Here is a 20,122-nt window from a genome sequence, read left to right as displayed (position 1 = left end):
AAGAGCACCCTAGGGCAAGGTAAGCAAGTCCAAGAGCTTAAAAGCTCTTTCCGCACTGGGAAAACCCAGCACAAAAAAGGAGCTTTGAAGCTCTCCACCTTGCATGCAATTAATTTGCAGGATTTCAAGCAGCTGGCTTTGAACCACACAAGGTTGAAATCACACAAGCAAATTGGGTGCAAGATGCAATTGTACTGTAATGATTTAATAACACATTGACCAACAACACTGGGACTCTAAAAATTCTTTCCATAGGAAACCTGGGAGGAATGAGAGAGAAGTTGGAAGAATTTATTCACCATCCTTTTTCTTGGTCTCTTCATATCCTGGGTCTGATCGAAATAGACTAGACGGCGTCATGAAGACCATATCAACTTCTTGCCTGTGACGTCTCTGGATTAAGTGAACTGAGGAATTAACCAAAGCACCTTTTTAGTGAACTTTACAAAACTTAATAAATGAAGCACCGATCTAAATAGATTTGTTTTCATACAGCTTACCTTCCCAGTGTAATATGCTAGAAGTCTACCGTGGGGAGAGGCAAGGTGTATGAGAGCCTAACTAGGTTATATAAGATCACTTATATAAGCTGTTAAGAAATTTTCTTATATGTTATTTCACAGTTTCCCACTTAAAAAAAATTAAACTGATTCTTTTCCTTTTCCATAACTGGTTAGCTAAAACCCTTGAGTTTTCATTACCAAGTTCATAATAGGATTGTTTAAGATATTGAATGGTCACAATTTTGGGGATATCTAGTGAGTAAAGCTGTTTTATTTTCCCAGGTAACTGTCAGTAAGCACATTTACTAGATGCAATTTTATGTTATCCTGTTCCTAAATGTCTTCAACTAATGGTAGACAAAGGACTTTACTCTCTTGTTTCAGTGTACTGTGTTACTGATAAGAGTACCCCAAACCACAGCCTTGAAGGTATCCTATACCAGTGCTGGAGTATGAAGACCAGTGTCATTAAATGCCAAAAGCCACTGGGATTTCCTTAAGCAAGCTTTGCCAGCATATAGGCAGCCAATGCAAGCTTTTAAGCACTGGAGATATTTGATGGTGACAACCCACCCCCATCAATTAAGCCACGGGATTGTGTTTACCTGCTATATACAGTTATGTGCATACACTTCAAAATTTGAGAGCAGCAGAATCTGAATACCATGGGTACTTATACCTTCCACTTCAGAGCCAGAAGATGCAATTAATTGGTCTCTAATGGTCTGAGAACAACATGGCATTTATTCACTGCATTCTTCCTTTGGCAAATGGTTTTTAAATATGATTTCTGGCCTAAGTGGAGGTGGAACGCCTGAAGCATCTGTTTTTAGGTAAACCTTTTCCAGGTCTTCAACAGTCTTCATGTTTGAACTTAAGAAATTTGTGGTGGCTGAAGTATTTTTGCCCCAAACAAATTTCTCCTGCAACCACTTACAGTAATTGGGCCAGAATGCTTTGTGTCCAATGTACTGCCTGGATTCTCAATATTTACATGTTTATTATTCAGTTGGTTCTTTGGGGAATCAATTTCACCACCCAGAAATAGGAGGTTTCAATAAGAAAAGAGGATCTTTTGTTCTGTTATGAAGAACAAAATAGCTTGATCTTTGTCTCTCATGAATGGAAGACATTACTACTTTGAAGGGAAATGGCAGAACTTAGCTTGGAAAGAATTTCATTCCCATCCCTAACATAGGGCTGCCATATTTCAAAAATCAAGACTCAAAAACCGCCACCGAGCCCAAACAGCCCAAGCCAGAGAGTTTAAAGAAATCACTCACAATTGCATTTCTTGTTTTATGCTGAAGTAGGACAACTCACTGTGAGGAAGAAAAATCACACTTCGGAGAATGACTCAGGTCCCATATATCTGAAAGACCACCTCCTTCCCCACAGACCCTCTTGGGTACTGAGATTGGCACAGGGGACCCTCGTGCAGTTAGTTCGTCTGCCCTCAGAGGCTCGAGGAGGGTGACAGGACAGGGCATTCACTGTGGTGGCCCCCAAGTTGTAGAACTACCTTCCACAGAAGTGTGTCTGGCACCTTCATTATACAGCTTCTGGAGAATGCTGAAGACACATTTCCCCCCGTGGCTTTTGACAACTGAAGTGTACGTTTTTATGATTGTAAGCTGTTTTTAATAGTTTTTAATAGTGTGTTTTAATTCTGTAACCTGCCCTAGAACCTAAAGGTAAAGGAAACAAACAAACAAACACCAGGATGCATGGTCTCTATATCCTTTAGAATATACTTCAAAAATATTTTCATAATCAAATGATATTTGCCTATTCAGTAAATTTTCTTACACAGTATTTAAAATTCAAATCAGCTGTGAAACCTATTCTGAATATTTTTGATATCAAAACTTAAAAGTTTCAACAATGCCATTATATTCCATAAACCTTACCTCCATCAGGCATATCACCCAGTCTATGTGCATAAGGATCATTCAGAAGATTAGCAGCAGGCGACCTCTGTATTAATTCTGGTTCATACTCAAATGAAGGATTAACTAATGAAGAAAAAAGAAAAGTGCAGAAGCAGGTTGCATCTCTTCTTGTAGTCCACACACACACACAAATCCAGGGAGAAAGCTGGGACCCTGTAGCACTAGTTTTCTGGGTCTAGAGATTTTGTACATTTTTGCATGGAAGAGCATTCAATCACATATATGCCCCGCCTCCACTCTGACGCAGTACAGCCCAAACCCAAGTGACAGCCAGGGCACAACCAAATTCACAAGCTGTTTGCGCATGCGCACACAGACCCACCTTTTCCAATTTCACAAAAAATAAAATTGCATATATTCAGAGATTTTACCCCAGTTTTTCCATCATGTGTCCTTTTTTTTGGTGGGGGGGGGGGAGCCTAGAATTCTGCCGAAGCCAAAATCGTAACTCACAGCCAGGCATCCCTAGTCCCACGGGCAGCTGTGCAGATACTTACACAATCAAAGTATATTACAGTATTCCCTGCATATACTGATATATTACAGTATTCCCTGCATTTCTGACACACAAGTTTTAGAGGGCTGTTGTCATTTAGCCCAAAATTGCACCAGCCACACGCGGATGTGAAATTTCTACAGGCTTCAAGGATTTTGCACAAATAAATCCTAAATTTGAGGTGGAGGAAGACACCCAAAACAGTTCAGTATGCACTGAATGCCCACAAAAGGCTGACAAACTGTTTTTGGAGGGATGGAGAACTAGGAAAGATGTATGATGGAAAGGAGCGGCTGGGCTCTTAAAACACCAACACTTCATGCGGAATCCTTTTCTTGCGGTTCCCACTTGCATTTTTCCATTATAGTAACCTCAAAATGTTCTGCATTATTCCGTTACAACTTGCAAACATAAAATACAATGACATACTATGAGAATTTCCATATGGATTTGCACTGGACATCTCAGGCACAAAATCTGTCCGTCTGTATTCATCATCATCAGATGGAGTCTGCATCGAGCTCATAGGCATCAGCACAAACGAGCTCCGTCCTCGTTCTTCCGCGTTGTCGTAATCAACATCGGATTCGTAGGAAGAGGCGCCGTAAGGATTAAAATGAAAAGAAGTGCTCCTCTGAGAGGGTCTTCTGTGTGAGAAATAAAGGGAGGGGGGAAGTAAGCAGCTACCAGAAAGGAAGTGAAATATAGGCATGGCTTAGAAAGGCCTAAAAATGTCAGAAGAGCCCTGATGGATCTGACTATGGGTCTGAAAAGCTAACCACCCTCTCACTATCTCATGATGAAAGGGAGTGTGCATTTGTAGGGACAATGATTCAAAGGCTTCATGATTAGAGGCAGTTCTCAAGGGTGCCATTTGCCCATGGGTGCCACACTGGTGGCCCCAGGACTATCTAGTTCAACTTCCTGTCTCTCACAATGGCTATTCAGATACCTCTGGAACGTCAACTAGGTAAGGTAAAGGGACCCCTGACCATTAGGTCCAGTCGTGACCGACTCTGGGGTTGCGGCGCTCATCTCGCTTTATTGGCCAAGGGAGCCGGCGTACAGCTTCAGGGTCATGTGGCCAGCATGACTAAGCCACTTCTGGAGAACCAGAGCAGCGCCTGGAAATGCCGTTTACCTTCCCGCCGGAGCAGTACCTATTTATCTACTTGCACTTTGTCATGCTTTTAAACTGCTAGGTTGGCAGGAGCAGGGACCAAGCAACGGGAGCTCACCCCGTCGCAGGGATTCGAACCGCCAACCTTCTGATCGGCAAGTCCTAGGCTCTGTGGTTTAACCCACAGCGCCACCTGCGTCCCTGGAATGTCAACTAGCAGGACACAAATTCTCCTCCTCACAATCTCCAGCAAGTGATAGTGCGAGGCATGCCCTCTCTGATCTTAGAGGTAGCATATAGCCCACATGACTAGTTCCCACTGATAGCCTTTTCCCTCCATATAACCACCTAAGAGTAGCCATCTTTGAGCATGACCTGAAAAAGGCTTGGGGAACCTTTGGCCCCCAGCTAGCAAGGTCAATGGTGATGGCTGATGGGATTCGAACCCAATAACATTTGGAGGGCCAAAAGTTCCCCAGCTCTTTTAATGAAAATGTGAATCTTATCTTGAATGTGTATTGCATACGTAAAATGTTGGTGTCTGTGACACTGGTGATATTGTGTCTTCTGTGCAATTAGTAGAGGTCTCCTCTCAGAGACCAGAAATCCATATCCTAATAATTCTGAAATGCAGTGGCAATACATGCTCCAATTGGCTGTGTAGTTGTGAAGGAGTTTTCCTCTTTATTTTTGGTTCAAGGTTTCCCTGCTATGTAGAAGGCTGGAACTACAAAAGAAAAGCTCTCTGGTCCTCTCTTCTCAAATTATATACTGTTTTCGTTCATTTTTCTCAGTGAGGTATTATTATCTGGATTTCTTTTCTCTTTGGATTCTGCCTGTGTTACAAAAGTAACTTTGGTACCCATGAGGACTAAACATTCAGTAACAGAATGCTGACAATCAGGAAACGAAAACAGAAGTCTGAGGAAATGAAATGGCTTACTGGAGAAGGGTGTGTTTTGCTGCCACCCTGAACAGAAATACTTTTACTTGTAATAAATAATCTAGATATCAATGCACAGAATGAGTAGCTAGGTTTATTCTACGAACATGCATCACTATTTGCTTTGTTAATTCAACAATAGCAACCCCTTAGTCTTTTATATACTATATTTCAGACTTACATTCTGTCAATCTCTAGCGTTTCAGAGTGGTGATAGTCTGGGTTTTCAAAGGCTTCATTATTGTAGTGGAAAGACATGATGCATCCAAAACTTTGCCTTCGTATGAAAGATGTTTAGAAATCAACTTGGTGGACTTTTTTCAGTTTTTTATTGGGCGAAGTTTCATCCCGAATCTATTTTAAAAGAAATTAAATTAAAATACGTTCCAGCTAATCCTTCACACTCACACCCTCTTGTTTAAGCCTTTAACTGTAACTCTCTCTCACACTCACTCTCTCTCTCTCTCTCTCTCTCTCTCTCTCACACACACACACACACACACACACACACATACACACACACACACACACACACACACAGAGAGAGAGAGTTTTCTCAGTTAAATATCACATACCCTCTCAGAAGTCCTATGAGAAGTTGAACTGGGCATGTTTCACTTTGAAGGGCTACAGGTCCCCTATCCCCAACAAAAGAGTTACACAGAGCGATCACAACTAGTAGCCACTGATACCCTTGTCCTGTTTGAGTTTCTTTCCTTTCCTTTTAAAGGCATCATGTTTTCTTCTAACAATGAATGTCATAAATGCATAGGGTTATATCCAGTGTTAGCCCTACTCAATCATGGACGTTACTTACTGCAGTCCATGAATTTCAGTGGATATACTCTGTGTTGAATATAACCCACTAAAGACTGTGTGCAATATATCTCCATTTATCCAGCCCAAATCTACCCCAATTCATCTTATTAGGTGTCCTTGAGTTGTAGTATTTTGGGGTGATGGTGATGGGAAACCACATATGCTGAATACTACATTCCAGTGTGGGTATACCACTTCAATGAACATGGTTATGAGATTGGGAACAGGCGAAGGGATTGCATACTTTCTCTCTCCTGGGAAACTCTCAAGACTCTCCAAGTGTCCCTGTATTCCAGGGACAGTCTCAGATTTATAGAAGCTGTCTCAGTTTCTGATTTGATCCTGCTTTTCCTTAGGATGTCCGTATTTTCATCAGATAAATGTTGAAGGGCATGGAGTTTTGTGACCCCAAGCCAAGGAGATAAGTAACTAGACAACCTTTAGAAGACATCTGAAGACAGCCCTGTATAGGGAAGTTTTTTTAAAAAAATGTTTAATGGTTTCTTACGTTTGTATGTATGTCAGAAGCCGCCCAGAATGGCTGGGGCAACCCAGTCAGATGGGTGGGGTATAAAATTCCACTGTTGTGGAATAGGACAGCCCTTTTCACCTTGCCAGCAAAGGTACGTATAGTTAAAGCTATGGTTTTCCCAGTAGTGATGTATGGAATTGAGAGCTGGACCATAAAGAAGGCTGATCGCTGAAGAATTGATGCTTTTGAATTAGGGCACTGGAGGAGAGTCTTGAGAGTCCCATGGACTGCAAGAAGATCAAACCTATCCATTCTGAAGGAAATCAGCCCTGAGTGCTCACTGGAAGGACAGATCCTGAAGCTGAGGCTCCAATACTTTGGCCACCTCATGAAAAGAGAAGACTCCCTGGAAAAGACCCTGATGTTGGGAAAGATGGAGGGCACAAGGAGAAGGGGATGACAGAGGACGAGATGGTTGGATAGTGTTCTCGAAGCTACCAGCATGAGTTTGACCAAACTGCGGGAGGCAGTGGAAGACAGGAGTGCCTGACGTGCTCTGGTCCATGGGGTCACGAAGAGTCGGACACAACTAAACGACTAAACAAAAACAAAACAACAACAAATTTTCACGGGAGAAACATTGGAGAGTACGTCTCACCCAGCTTAAGTAAAGATCAAATTACATCAGCACTAACGTTAACTGTGGTTAAGTGCTGATAACAGAGCCTGAAATCTCAGTTTTAAACCTTGGGTTAAGGACAAACCCTGGTTAAGGATCATGGTCTTGATTTTTATGCTAATATTTTGGTTTATGAACTGGCTGAATTGTGGATTGTTTTGTATTTTTATTGTTGGTGCCCCCACCCCCATTTTTTCCCCTTACAATACTTAAAAACGTATCTTTCAGTTTGAGGACAAATTCCATTGATACGTGTCAGTCTAACAGCTCTGGGGCTCAATAGAAAAGCCACAATTCTTTCTTCTCAACTGCGTTTTTGTCTTCAGGTTAGGATTAACCTGTTCTGGCCTTTTTATGTTGTTCCTATGAGATGACATGTTTTAGCTTGCCAAAAAACCAAACACAAATCCCATCTTCAAATATCCACTACGTCACTTAGAAACCACAAGGAAATACTGAGTGCTAAAAGAGTTAGCATACCTTTGCCATTTGTTCAGCGAGACCAGGAAAGGTAGAAATGCTTTCATGGGCCTCAAGACAAAGGTCAGCCATTTTACTTGAACATAAGCAGCCTACCCTCTCTATCGGGTCATCAGGAACTTGCTGTCAGCAAAAGTTCCAGGTGGCAATATAAAACATGGCGAATAAGTTAATACATTCTTTTACTCGGACTTCGATACCAACACGATACCAACACCATCAGCAAAACTCTCTTTTTCTTCCCAGAATCCTGAAGGAAAGTGTTTACGCTTCTACAAAACTAATTTGTGTAACACAGAAAGGAATAGTTTTTCACACACACACACACACACACACAGAGAGAGAGAGAGAGAGAGAGAGAGAGAGAGAGAGCCTTGATTCTGCTCTCTCCAGCTCCTTTTTTAAAAAAAAATTAATATAAATTTTATTTTCAATGCAACATTACAACAAAAATTACAAACATTGAATCCAAACAAGAAACAAAAACCAAACACAAAAAGGAAAAAAGAGAAAAAAAGAAAAAAGTGGGGGGGGAAAGCACACATCTACAAATAAAACCATATCTTCATTCTAGTCTAGTCATTCATTGAATTTGACAGGTCTCTGTGTGTGTGTGTGTGTGTGTGTGTGTGTGTGTATACGTTTGAAAGAAAAAGAAAGTAGCTGGTCATATGTATGTACCAGCTACTTTTTTTCTTTCAAATGTACACACACACACCAACTTGTCAAATTCAATCACATAGTTAAATAAAGTGTGTCATTTTGCCCTCAGTCGGTATGCCACCTTAGCACATCATGCTATTATTAAGTGATTTAATCACCGAAGTCAAAACAAACAGGACAAGCTCCAGGATCAAGGAGTCCCTTTGCAATGTTCCCTCCCCTCCTATATATCCTACCTGCCCCATACATTTGAAGCAGTATCACACCACCTTAAAGAGCCACCGCTTCCCTCCCAAAATCCTAGGAGCTACAGTTTGCTAAAGGTGCTGAGAATTGTTGGGAGAGACCCCATTGTCACCATACAGTGACAATTCCCAGAGTTCTCTGGGAAGATCTGTGAGGGAAAGGAGGGCAATGGCTGCACCAGAAAAGAAAGGGGGGGGGCACAGAAGGGGCAAGGTATATTTCTCTGGACTCATTTAAGGTCGTTCTTCCTTGTCCCTGCTATAGACTTGTAGCTTCACTGGCTCTGGGTATTTATTTATTTTAGCTCATTCACTTTATTGCTTTCAGGATGTTCTCAACCAACTTGAGCAGCGAGAAACTGCAACCTCAAAGTAATAGCCTGAGCCATCAGAATCAACAAAGAGTGAGGCTCTTTTGCTTCTCAGGTTACATCGAACTGAATACTGTGTTTGCTGCCAGTTCCAGGTTATAATTTAATGAGATGTATCGCTTTCAAGAACTTCACCCACCAAGTTCATTTGGAGCAGGAAGGAGAGGAAATTAAAATATATGGAATCTTTGTTTGCTTTTAAAGAACACAGCAATTGCATTAGCAATCTCTGCAACCATGATATCTTTTTAGAAAACTATTTCCCATTAAGATAGATCAGGAAGGCTGAACCACAGGCTGCCTTCTCTCTTTGGTTGTTTGGACTCTCTCCACGCCACACATCTTCCCCAGTCACACCAAGGTGTGCAAAAAATAGCCTAAATTTACATCCATTGCCCACCCACTTTTGACTGCCTTCTTCCACACAACTGCACCCCCACCACCACGTGCCCAGCCCCCTCCCAGAAAGTGATTTGGCCCTCAGCAAACAGGCAGGCTGCATATATTTGAAGCACATTTCCCCCCTCCAAAAATTCTGGTTCCTGTAGTCTACCCCTCATAGAGTTACAATTCCCAGCAACACTTAAACTACATTGCCCAGAATTCCTAGAGGAGGGAAATGTGCTTTAAAGATATATCATATACACAGTGAGAGATAGAGATATTAGTAACCACACCTTGATTTACAGAGAAATAGGCTTTTTCTCCACAGACTACCTTCTAAGTTTCTGCTGCTACTATGGGGCAAATAAAAATGTTCCACTAATGCTAAAGAAGTATCCTGAGTTTGGCAAGTAGTGCAGAGCCAAGGGGTGCTGTTTTCAGAAGGACAGTTGTGAAATAATATGGTTCACAGCCTTTATCATGTTCTTCCCCATAAAAATACAGTTAAGGTTGGCTTCTAGATGGAAGGAAAACTGAGGCTGAAAGTTAATCCTCATAGAAGTAAAGAGCCAGCCCTACCATTGGGAACCATAAGGCATCTTCTGAAGTTTCTGGCAGCCAGGTGCGGAAATTGCCCATAAAGTAAGGAGAGCTCACCTGAGGTTAGATCCTGTTCTGCGCACCTTGATTCCTGAGAGCATGATGCTCATTCTGATTAGAGCAGACATGTGGTGGGAGCCAGGCTTTCCAAGCGCTCCCCACAACCTTCGGAGCAGTCTTTATCCCAATCTACAAGCCCATCCACTTGAGCTAGCCACCATGAATAGCAGCCAGCTCATATCCACACTGTACATTTAAAGCACTTTTAAAGCATATGGCTTCCACCCAAAAAGGAATTATGGGAACTAGAGTTCACCCATCATAGAGACGCAATACCCAGCACCCTTAGCAAACTACGGTTGCCAGGATTCTTTGGGGGAAGTCATGTTCTTTAAATCTGCTTTAAACAGTGAGAAGATTATGGTTGTGGGGATCCTGCTGGGGGTGGGCTTAGGCAGATGCCTGAATTTCCCATCTCCCAAGGCTGGAGGTCCAAGATGAATGCAGCAGACAAAGTTAAAGTTGCAAATTGCAATCCTGTACCCCAGGTACAGGGAAGTTTTTCTTCAGCCTGAGAGCCACATTCCCTCATGAGCATCTTTCTTGGGGTCACACTGAAGTGGTGGGTGTGGTCAGAGACAAAATATAGATGGAGGAAGATGGAAAAGTAAGTGGAGCAACAGATGTGACTCTTACATTAAGGTAAAAGGTAAAGGACGCCTGGACGGTTAAGTCCAGTCAAAGGCAACTATGGGGTTGCAGTGCTCATCTCACTTTCAGGCCGAGGGAGCTGACGTTTGTCTACAGACAGTTTTCCGGGTCATGTAGCCAGCATGACTAAACCACTACTGGCGTACGGATGACCGTGACGAGTGCCAGAGCACACGGAAACGTTTACCTTCCTGCCGCAGCGGTACCTATTTATCTACTTGCACTGGCGTGCTTTCGAACTGCTAGGTTGGCAGGAGCTGGGACAGAGCAACGGGAGCTCACCCCCTCGTGGGGATTTGAACCGCCGACCTTCCAATCAGCAAACCCAAGAGACTCAGTGGTTTAGACCACAGCGCCACCCACATCCCTATACTCTTACATTAGGCCTCATCCGCACTATACATTTAAAGCAGTATCACTCCACTTTAAACAGTCATAGGTTCCCCCAAATAATCCTGGGAACTGCAATTTGTTAAGGGTGCTGAGAGTTGTTAGGAGGCTCCTATTCCCCACCCAGAGCTACAATTCCCAGAATTCCCTTGGCAGAGGGTTAGACTGTTAAACCGTTCCAGGAATTGTAGCTCCTGACAACTTTCATCGCCCTCAACAAACTAGTTTTTAGGATTATTTGGGAGAAGCCATGACTATTTAAAGTGGTACAATACTGCTTTAAATATATAGTGCAGGTGGGGCCTCTGTACAGAAGGCCAAATTCCAGTGACACAAAATCTAGACTATAACACACATCTGTATCCTCCATCCAGAGGAGGATGTGTCACAATTTGATGACACATTTCAGCCAGGCACTTCTGAAGGAGACAGGACATGTGCTGCTAAGTACCGGTATATTAAAATCCTATCGATTTCTACAAGGACTAGACATACTTTATTTGCCTTGGGGCACCACCTGTTAACATAAGCATTGCAGTTAGCTGATAAGGAAGAATAACATATTATATAAAACTCCTTCTACAATAAAGCAAGCACTAAGTTTACATGTGCAAGCACTTGTGTTTATATATGCAGTTTTGAATTTCTTCAGCTGCAACCAAATTTTAAGATTTTATAAGACTGAGAAAATAAATTGGAACCTGTTTTTTTTTAAGTTACCTGTCCATCAGCAAGGATAACAGCTACGCTATTTTATTTTATTTCACAACACTTATACACTGCTTTATTTTAATAAAAGCTCTAGGTGGTTTTATTATCCTATCCTGCTCTTTTCAAAGACCTTGGCATACTTATAGCTGTTGACACTAATGTTCGCTAATCAGCCTTGCTGAAAATTCCTACCCCCATCAGATCATTATGCTGTTGTTCACTTCCTTATTGACTAAATGTCCAAAGGTGGATTATAAAAATTACACAGACCCTTTGGGAGCAAAAAGGAAGTTCAGAATTTTTCTTTAAAGCAGGAAGAGTTTTCTATTACAAACCACTTTAACAAACACTCATCAAACTCAATAGGGCCAACTTCCCAAAAATACATCTAGGATGGGAACGTTAAAGTTAAATACATCTTTCAAAAATCTAACCAGTCACTGTGTTCTTTCTGTACTTCCTAATTGATAGCTTCTATATCCCAAACTCCCTGATAAAACACACACACACAAAATACTACAAAATACGTACAGTACACAAACACACACAAGAGGGGGTGTCCTCGGGGGGGGGGGGGAATGGAGGAAGGAGAAAGTATAACACCAAAAGTGTGAAGCAGGCTAGTTTCTCAGTAAGAATAATGCTTGTAACAGTTTGCATCAGATCTCGGGTTGTACAAAAGCTAGAAACTTAATCCCTTTCTCTATTTTGTTTTAATGAAACCTGGGAATCTGGGGGTTAGGGTTTTGCAGAGGAAGCAACAGTCTCCATTTCCCACCTCTGTGGACACCTATATTTTTATCTGTATAATGTTTTTGAGTGTGTTTAAGGTCTCTAGGTCTCTTTGTATTTCGGTGCTAGCACTGGTACAAAGTCAGCCCTTTACATGAAGACCCCGGCAATGAGAGAGGTGCAAGAGTAAGAAAGCTCTGCATGGGTGTCCTGACGATTTTTTAAAAACTACAAAGTGATAGCAGACAGGTGAGAGTAGGCTAGTTTCTCAGCAAAAGGGGAAAAAGAAAGAATGCTGCCTGCACATTTCTTCTCGTAACTCAGACTCTACAAATGCTAGAAAATTAAGCTTTTTAAGAGCAGAAAGCTGAGTATCTGGGGAGGGAGCCCCCTCGTCCACGCCCCCTGCGGATGCCCATGGAGCCGTGGGAAGCGCCAGGAAGGGAAAGAGGTTCTCCTGTAAGACCACCCACGCGGTATAAACAAGGGGGGAGAGAAATAAGTCCTGAAACAGACAAGGAAGTAGTAATGATGTCGTGGCTTCTTACCTCTTGGAAGGAGCCGGCTCTCCTCTCCACTCAGGGATGCAGCAGCCGGCTAGTGGATCCGGCCCCCAGCGGGAAGGTTTTGCTAGAATGTTGGAAGCTCCGCTCAAGTCATCATTCTGGTCCTCTTCTTGGGCTGCTGCTTTCTCAGGAAGTGGCTGGCAGAGAATCCCAGGCGGGGGGGGGGGCGGGTGGAGAGAGGGAAGGGTTCCGCCCCCGGCAGATCAGCAGGTGCCGACACCTTAAGCTGCCCTCGTCCCCAGCAGCAACCCACCCACTGCCCCGCAAAGGCACAGTCGCAACACACAAATGTGGTGCGTTAAAGGCTCTGGGGGACAATCTCCGTTCCTGCATCCAAACCCCGGGATTTCCCCCTCGAAGCTCAGCTGAAGGTTTGCTAGCAGTAATTGCAACGAAAGTCCACCCCCCCGTGCTTTGCCTGATGCTTAACCTGTTGCATGTTTTCACTGGCGTGTTCACATTTCCGCATAACTATACGCATTCAACGTGAGTAGGCAATATAAAACCACAGGAGACACAGAGAAACGTTGCTGTGTTGCGTCGATACTGTACTATGTACTTGTTCTCACACGCCAGCGCCTCAGTGGGTGGTCGAAAAACTCACCTAAGAAGAGCCCTGCTGGATCAGGCCCAATGGTCCGTCTAGGGCAGTATCCTGTTCCCACGGAGGGCAACCACATGCTCATGAGAAGCCCATATGCAGGACCTGAGCAGAAAAGCACTCTCCCCTCTTGTGCTTCACAGCAACCAGTATTCAGAGGTGTACTGTGTGGAGGCAGAACATAGCCATTAGGGCTGGTAGCCATTGATGAGCCCATTCCTTCAAGTTGTCTAATCTCTTAAAGTCACCCAAATTGGTTTATTATTATTATTAAATTTATTCATTTGGTTTTTCAGATTAAATTTTTACAATCACATTTCCAACATACAACATAAAAACAAGATTCCAAGGAATCTCCTGGACTTCCCTCCTCCCCTTTGTGGGTCCTACTGTTAATCATTTCCTCCTGCATCTTTTATGATAACCCAAATCTTTTACATCTCCATTATGTCCGAAATTCACCATTAAGATAAAAGTGTTATTCCAATCCTACTAACAATGTTAGCTGTTTACAATGGTTTTAAGATAAATTATAAGTTTTCCCCATTCCTTATTAAAATTTTGGTCTTCCTGATTTCTGATTCTTCTGGTCATTTTAGCCATTTCGGCATAATCCATCAACTTAATCTGCCATTCTTCTAGTGACCATCACTACATTTTTTTGGGCTGTAACCAACTGAGTTCTACTCAGATAAGACCTGCTGAAATTAGTGGCCCTAAACTAACCTTGCCCATCAATTCTGAGGGCTCTACTACTCTGAGCAGCATGGATACTGGATACAACCCATAGCTCATGTCCCTGGTGAACCAAACAGAAGCTTAGCATTCAATGCTGCAAGCCAATGTGTTCACTGGCTTACTCCCAGGGAAGTGTGCACAGGGTGTAGTCTACGTTTCTCAACTACATCCACCAGAGGTCTGCAGCTTTGGAATTCAAGCATCTATACCAGAGCACACCAGCAGTAAAATCCCACTCTCAGCCCATAATCCTCAGAATCTTGCCTGTTGGACTCGATGCTCTTCAGGGTGGCTGGCTCAAAAAGGAAGTGTGCAATCCTAGGCACATCTATTCAGAAGTAAGCCCCGTTGCATAGGAGCCAACTCCTAGTGGTCTTTGGGGGCTTCGGCCCCCACAATAAAATAATTGAGGGGACCAAGCCCCCACAAAGTTGATGGGCATTCCCAAATGGTTTATGTGCACTGCGTCATGTGATCAATTTTGCAGGGCGGGGCTTACCTGGGCCCCATAATATTTTATTCAAGTTGCCACTCCTGCCCCACTGAGATCTAGAGAGGCACGACTAAGACTAAGGAAGAGGAAACTGACAGTCAGTGCCACCTCCTGAACTGGTTGTAAGTAAGAAGGCAGGCAGCTGGGGTTTGGCTGAAGGTGGGCAGAAGTTGGTGGAAGGGGGGCAGTGCCCCACTTGCCCTAATGGACCAGCCTCCACTGTCTCTAGACTAGAAAAAAGGCTTGTGTCTGAAACCCTGAAGAACTGCTACCAGCTTGTCAACTATATTGAGCTAGATCCACCACAGCATTTGATTCCGCTTAAGTGCAGTTTCCTGTGTTCCTGCGGATGCTCACAGAACCCTGGTTTGAACAGCACTGCTTTAACACCACATGGTGTTCCTACAAGTTCTCTCCTAGCTAAACCTTTCTAACCATGAGCAAGACTGCATGCAGTTTGAATCGCTAGCTTTAAACACAAGCTTCTACCTATCTGTAGCCCATGAATGTACTATGTAAACATTGCAGCGGTTATACTTTTATGTTCATTTAATATATTTGTGGTAGCTTGTGTTTAACCACATTGGTGTAGTTAACACTACACCAGTTCCTGCCACAGAAATAGCAGAATGGCCTGAGTTCAAGACCTCATTTAGACTAGTCAACCTCACTTTCTCAGTGTAATCTACCTTGAAATGGGCTGGTGGAAACCATATACTCTGCTTTGAGAAAATTTGCCATTCAAATGAGGTATGGCACTGAGAGCTGAAAGGCAGGAGAGAAAGTATTTTTAATAAACAAATGCAATCCCAAAAGTAACAATATATGAAAAAGCATAGGATGGTGCTCCTATCTGTGCTCCTTGGAGAAAAAGTGTGGAATGAAAGTGAAATAGGTATATTATATTACATTATACGTACTATTATTATTGAATTGGTATTCCACTATTCTTCTTAAAGGAGGACAGGGTGGCACACAACAAGCAATAAACAATTTGAATTATAAATAAATAAATAGAAACAATTCCAATACAGATGCAGAGGTTTATGTATATCAGCCTGGATAGCTCAGTTGATTAGCATGTGGTTCTGATAATGCCATGGTTGCAGGTTTGATCCCTGTATTGGCCAATTGCAGATTCCTGCATTGCAGGGGGTTGGACTAGATGATTCTCAGTGCCCCTTCCACTTTGCAATACCATTCTATGATTCCATGTTATGACTCGGAGCTTGGATAATTCTGTGCAAGTAGCTTTGCCAGCTACAAGGGTCAGGCTTGGAAAGTGCCGTGCCTTTGCCTACACCGTTTCAAGCCATGCAGGCAAAAAGTGCCTCATCTGATGTCCTTGTGTCATCAGCTGGTTGACAGGTGGGTAGCCTTGCCCACCTGCCAAATGTGACCTGCTGCAGGTGAGGGAAATAAAGATCTGGCTTGCCGGCTGGCTCCAGCCTCCAATATTAGCTGGAAGGAGTGCACTGACATACAAAGGTGAGTCTAATTAATTTGCTCTTTTTGAAACAATATGTGAACCGAAATACAGTGGTACCTCGGGTTAAGTACTTAATTCGTTCCGGAGGTCTGTTCTTAACCTGAAACTGTTCTTAACCTGAAGCACCACTTTAGCTAATGGGGCCTCCTGCTGCTGCCGAACCACCGGAGCACGATTTCTGTTCTCATTCTGAAGCAAAGTTCTTAACCCGAGGTACTATTTCTGGGTTAGCGGAGTCTGTAACCTGAAGCGTATGTAACCCGGGGTACCACTTTATAGCCAGCCATAGAAATTTGCATAGAGTTTTGCAATGCAGTTCTGCAGCCAAGAAATGTGTGCAGAAAAATGCATATGTTAGTGGAATCAGCATACAAAAATGAATCACATTAGGGGAAATTGCTTTGCAAAAGTGTGCATAATAGGCAACATTATATTTTTAAAATAGTATTTTAAGAGAATTGCACTAAAATGCTGGTGGATTTTCAATATAACTTTTTTTATTGGAAATTGATGGGGGGAAACAGAGAACCGAATTCAAGGTGGGATAAAATGAGAAACTGAAAGAAACCAAAATTGACAGATTCACTCACATACCCATACACTATGCCTATTTTGATCCATATACAACCCTACCTGATGCTCCACTGTTGTGATTTACTGGGGCAAGAGGGGAGCTGCCAACTGTTTTCTTATGTTTAGATCAGTGTTTTTCAACCTTTTTTGGGCAAAGGCACACTTGTTCCATGAAAAAAATCACGAGGCACACCACCATTAGAAAATGTTTAAAAACTTAACTCTGTGCCTATATTGACTATATATAAAGTAATTCTCTTGAATAGGAATCAAATAAACACAAAGAAAGTATTTTATAATTACTTTATTATGAAATAGTAAGTAAACAGAAATATGAAAAATTATAAAATACTTTATTCAGTGTGCAACCTGGGCCTGTTTGGCTGAACACAAAGCTGATATTCTGGCTGGAATCGAAGAAAGACACACACGTAGCTCTTCGTCAACAGCTCTCAGTCTCTCTCTGTATTTAGTTTTTATAGCAATCATGCTTGAAAAGCTCATCTCACACAGATATGTAGTGGAAAATGGGAGCAATGTCAAAATAGCTTTGTTTGCCAGAAGGGGGAACTCCTTGGTAGTATCCAACCAAAAACTGTCCAAAGGTAGATCAGCAAATATTAGCTTGAAACCACGATTTTGTCTCAGTTCAGTTAGTTCCTCCTGCTCCTGTAAAGTCATGTCCTTTCCACCAACTGATGCTGAGCTATAAGGGTCCCTAACCCAGTCAAGGCATTCAGTGGAGACTAAAGAGAAATAAAATGACAACTTCTCCGGTCCTCCTGGTGACTCGAGTCGTGATGTTTTCTTCTCTCCGCTGCGGCGCACACTGTGCTCGGGCGGGAAGGAAGTCGGAAGATGATGTCCTACTGTGATAGGTCCAGGCTGGAGTCTGGACCAATCACAGCCCGGACATCAGAAAAGTGGAGGGTGTCCCCCTGAGGAGCGCCAATCGGCGCCCCTGCTGGCCGAGGGTGGGGTCAAACCCCCCCATACCCAGGACACAGTCCGGTGCCCGCCTAGTGGGCGAAAATTTTAATTATTTTTTTAAAAAATCTTTCGAATTTTTCAATTTTTCCCACGGCACACCAGGCAACATCTCACGGCACACTAGTGTACCGCACAACAGTGGTTGAAAAAATTGGTTTAGATGTCAAAAGTCTTAGGAAGAATGATTACTCTGCTGAGTTCCTGTTAATCTTGGAAGAAATAACAACCTGTAGCTTGGAACAGTCGGTCTGGAACATGTGGATCTTTGCTTGAGTGCAGTCCTACAGAATGTCCCAAGCATCTGTATACCTGTACTGGAGGTTTACATGGGCTCTGTGCCATCTGGCTGAAAGCAAGTCCAAACTGCCGCTTATCGTTTCTATAAACAAATAAGCGGGAAGCACTTTCTTGCTGAATTCAGTGCTTCATTCCTGCTATTATCCCCTCCAGTATAAGGAAATAATAGCTATGGCCAATAATTGGCTATCTTGTGACTTGTGCCAACTCAGAATTGTAAATAAAAATGTGACCCAAGGAAATAGCTCTGAAAAGTGCTAAGAGTAGTAAATACGAAGTGAGGAAAGTGTTTCACTCTAGGCTCAAACCTGGTCAGTTGTAAATAAGGGGTCCACCTCCACTGCCATGGCCTTGCCTTTTAGCACCCCCCCCCCAGGTAATACCACCGCACACTAGGGCGGTACTGTCCACTTTGGGGACCAATGATCTAGATCCATTTCAATCTGGATTCAGGAGTGAACATACCTTGGTGAGCCTGGTGGGTGACCACTGTTGGGAGAGGTACAGGGCGATTGTCACCATGTGGCTCTTACTAGATTTTTCATCAGCTGTTGACACCATGGATCATGGAGCCCTTCTGGACCATCTATCAGGAGCAGAGTTCACACCCGGGCACGCCACCCGCCTGCAACTCCCAAGCCTCCCCTGGGCTGTTCAAATGAAGACAAAGTGGCGCAGCTCCCCGCTTCCCCCGATGGCTTGGGGTAGGCTTGGGAGTCGCGGGTGGGCGGCACGCTGAATGTCACCCCCCTCAGCAATGACACTTTGGGCAGTACGTCCCCCTGGCCCCCTTCCTATGCCTTTGCTTAACAGCAACTCCCCCGTAGCTGCTGAGGTCCTCTCACAAATTCCACAAAAATTAGAGATGAGCTTGCAGTAAATTTGGGAGACTTGTATACAGCTTTTAACCAAATGAAAAACAACAAAGCCAGTGGACCTGATGGGATACATGCCAAAGTTTTCAAAGTGGGCGGAATTGAACTTACACAATAACTTCACAAGTGCATCGAAAAATCTGGGAGAAAGAGGAGATCCCACGAGACTTTAGCCAAAATTATCAATCTCTTTTAAAAAGGTGAGAAATCTGATTACAGAAACCATCAAGGCATCTCTTTATTACCTGTGGCCAGCAAAATTCTTGCAAGGATCTTAGCAAACTGTCTCCTAACAATATCCGAGACTACCCTTCCTGAATCCCAAAATGGTTTTCGACCTTCTAGGGGGTCAGTGGACATGATTTTCGTTGCTCGACAGCTTCAAGAAAAATGCAGAGAGCAAAACCAACCCCTGTATATGCCATTTATTGACCTGACTAAGGCCTTCAACACTGTAAAGCGTAATGCCCTGTGGACTGTCGTTCTGAAAACTGGCTGCCCAGATAAATTTGTGAACATCCTTTGGCTCCTCCATGATAATATGACATCAACAATCACAGATAAAAATTACTCTCAAAGTGAACCATTCACAGTGGGATCAGGTGTTAAACAGGTTTGTGTTATCGCCCCAACTCTATTCATTATTTTCATTGCCATGATCCTACACTTTGTCAAAGGGAAACTCCCCACCGGAGTAGAAATCATATCAAACATATGGAAAGCTCTTTACTCTGAGTAGGCTGAAAGCAAAGAGTAAGGTTACCGTAACTTCCATCATAGAGCTTCAGTATGCTGATGACAACGTAGTGTGTGCACACTCAGAGGCTGACCTCCAAACCATCCCAAATATCTTCGCAAAAGCTTAACCTATCACTCAGCATCCAAAAAACCAAAGTGCTGCACCAACAAGCACAAAACAACCCCTCTGCAGTGCCACAAATCCAATTCAATGGTGTAATGTTGGAAAGTGTCGATCACTTCTCCTACCTGGGCTTTCCACAAGGGCCGACATTGATGCCGAAATCCAGTATCGCCCAATTTCTGCAAGTGTAGCTTTCTCCCGATTGAAGTGCAGAGTATTTGTGGACTAGGACATTCACAGGGAAACCAAAATGCTTGTTTACAAAGCTATTGTACTACCAACCTTACTGTACGCTTGTGAAACATGGACCACTTATAAACACTATCTCCAACTCCTGGAAAGATTCCATCAATGGTATCTCTGGAAA

At 43.1% G+C, this 20,122-nt stretch overlaps 1 protein-coding gene across 1 annotated transcript in view; it reads right to left on the bottom strand.

Annotated features, from left to right (window-relative positions):
- The window catches only part of TMC5 (transmembrane channel like 5), a 35,983-nt gene extending 22,881 nt beyond the window's left edge, over positions 1-13,102 (bottom strand). The window contains exons 1-5 of the mRNA XM_053364515.1: positions 12,820-13,102; positions 5,196-5,368; positions 3,381-3,598; positions 2,414-2,518; positions 300-407 (exon numbers count right to left, since the gene is read on the bottom strand). Of these exons, the coding sequence (XP_053220490.1) occupies positions 300-407; positions 2,414-2,518; positions 3,381-3,598; positions 5,196-5,272 (508 nt within the window). The 5' untranslated portion in view covers positions 5,273-5,368; positions 12,820-13,102. The remainder of the gene's footprint in view (positions 1-299; positions 408-2,413; positions 2,519-3,380; positions 3,599-5,195; positions 5,369-12,819) is intronic.
- Positions 13,103-20,122: the final 7,020 nt, after the last annotated feature.

This window comes from Podarcis raffonei, chromosome 14 (assembly GCF_027172205.1).
Source record: "Podarcis raffonei isolate rPodRaf1 chromosome 14, rPodRaf1.pri, whole genome shotgun sequence".
NCBI lineage: Eukaryota > Metazoa > Chordata > Lepidosauria > Squamata > Lacertidae > Podarcis > Podarcis raffonei.
This window is presented reverse-complemented; position numbering and strand designations above follow the sequence as displayed.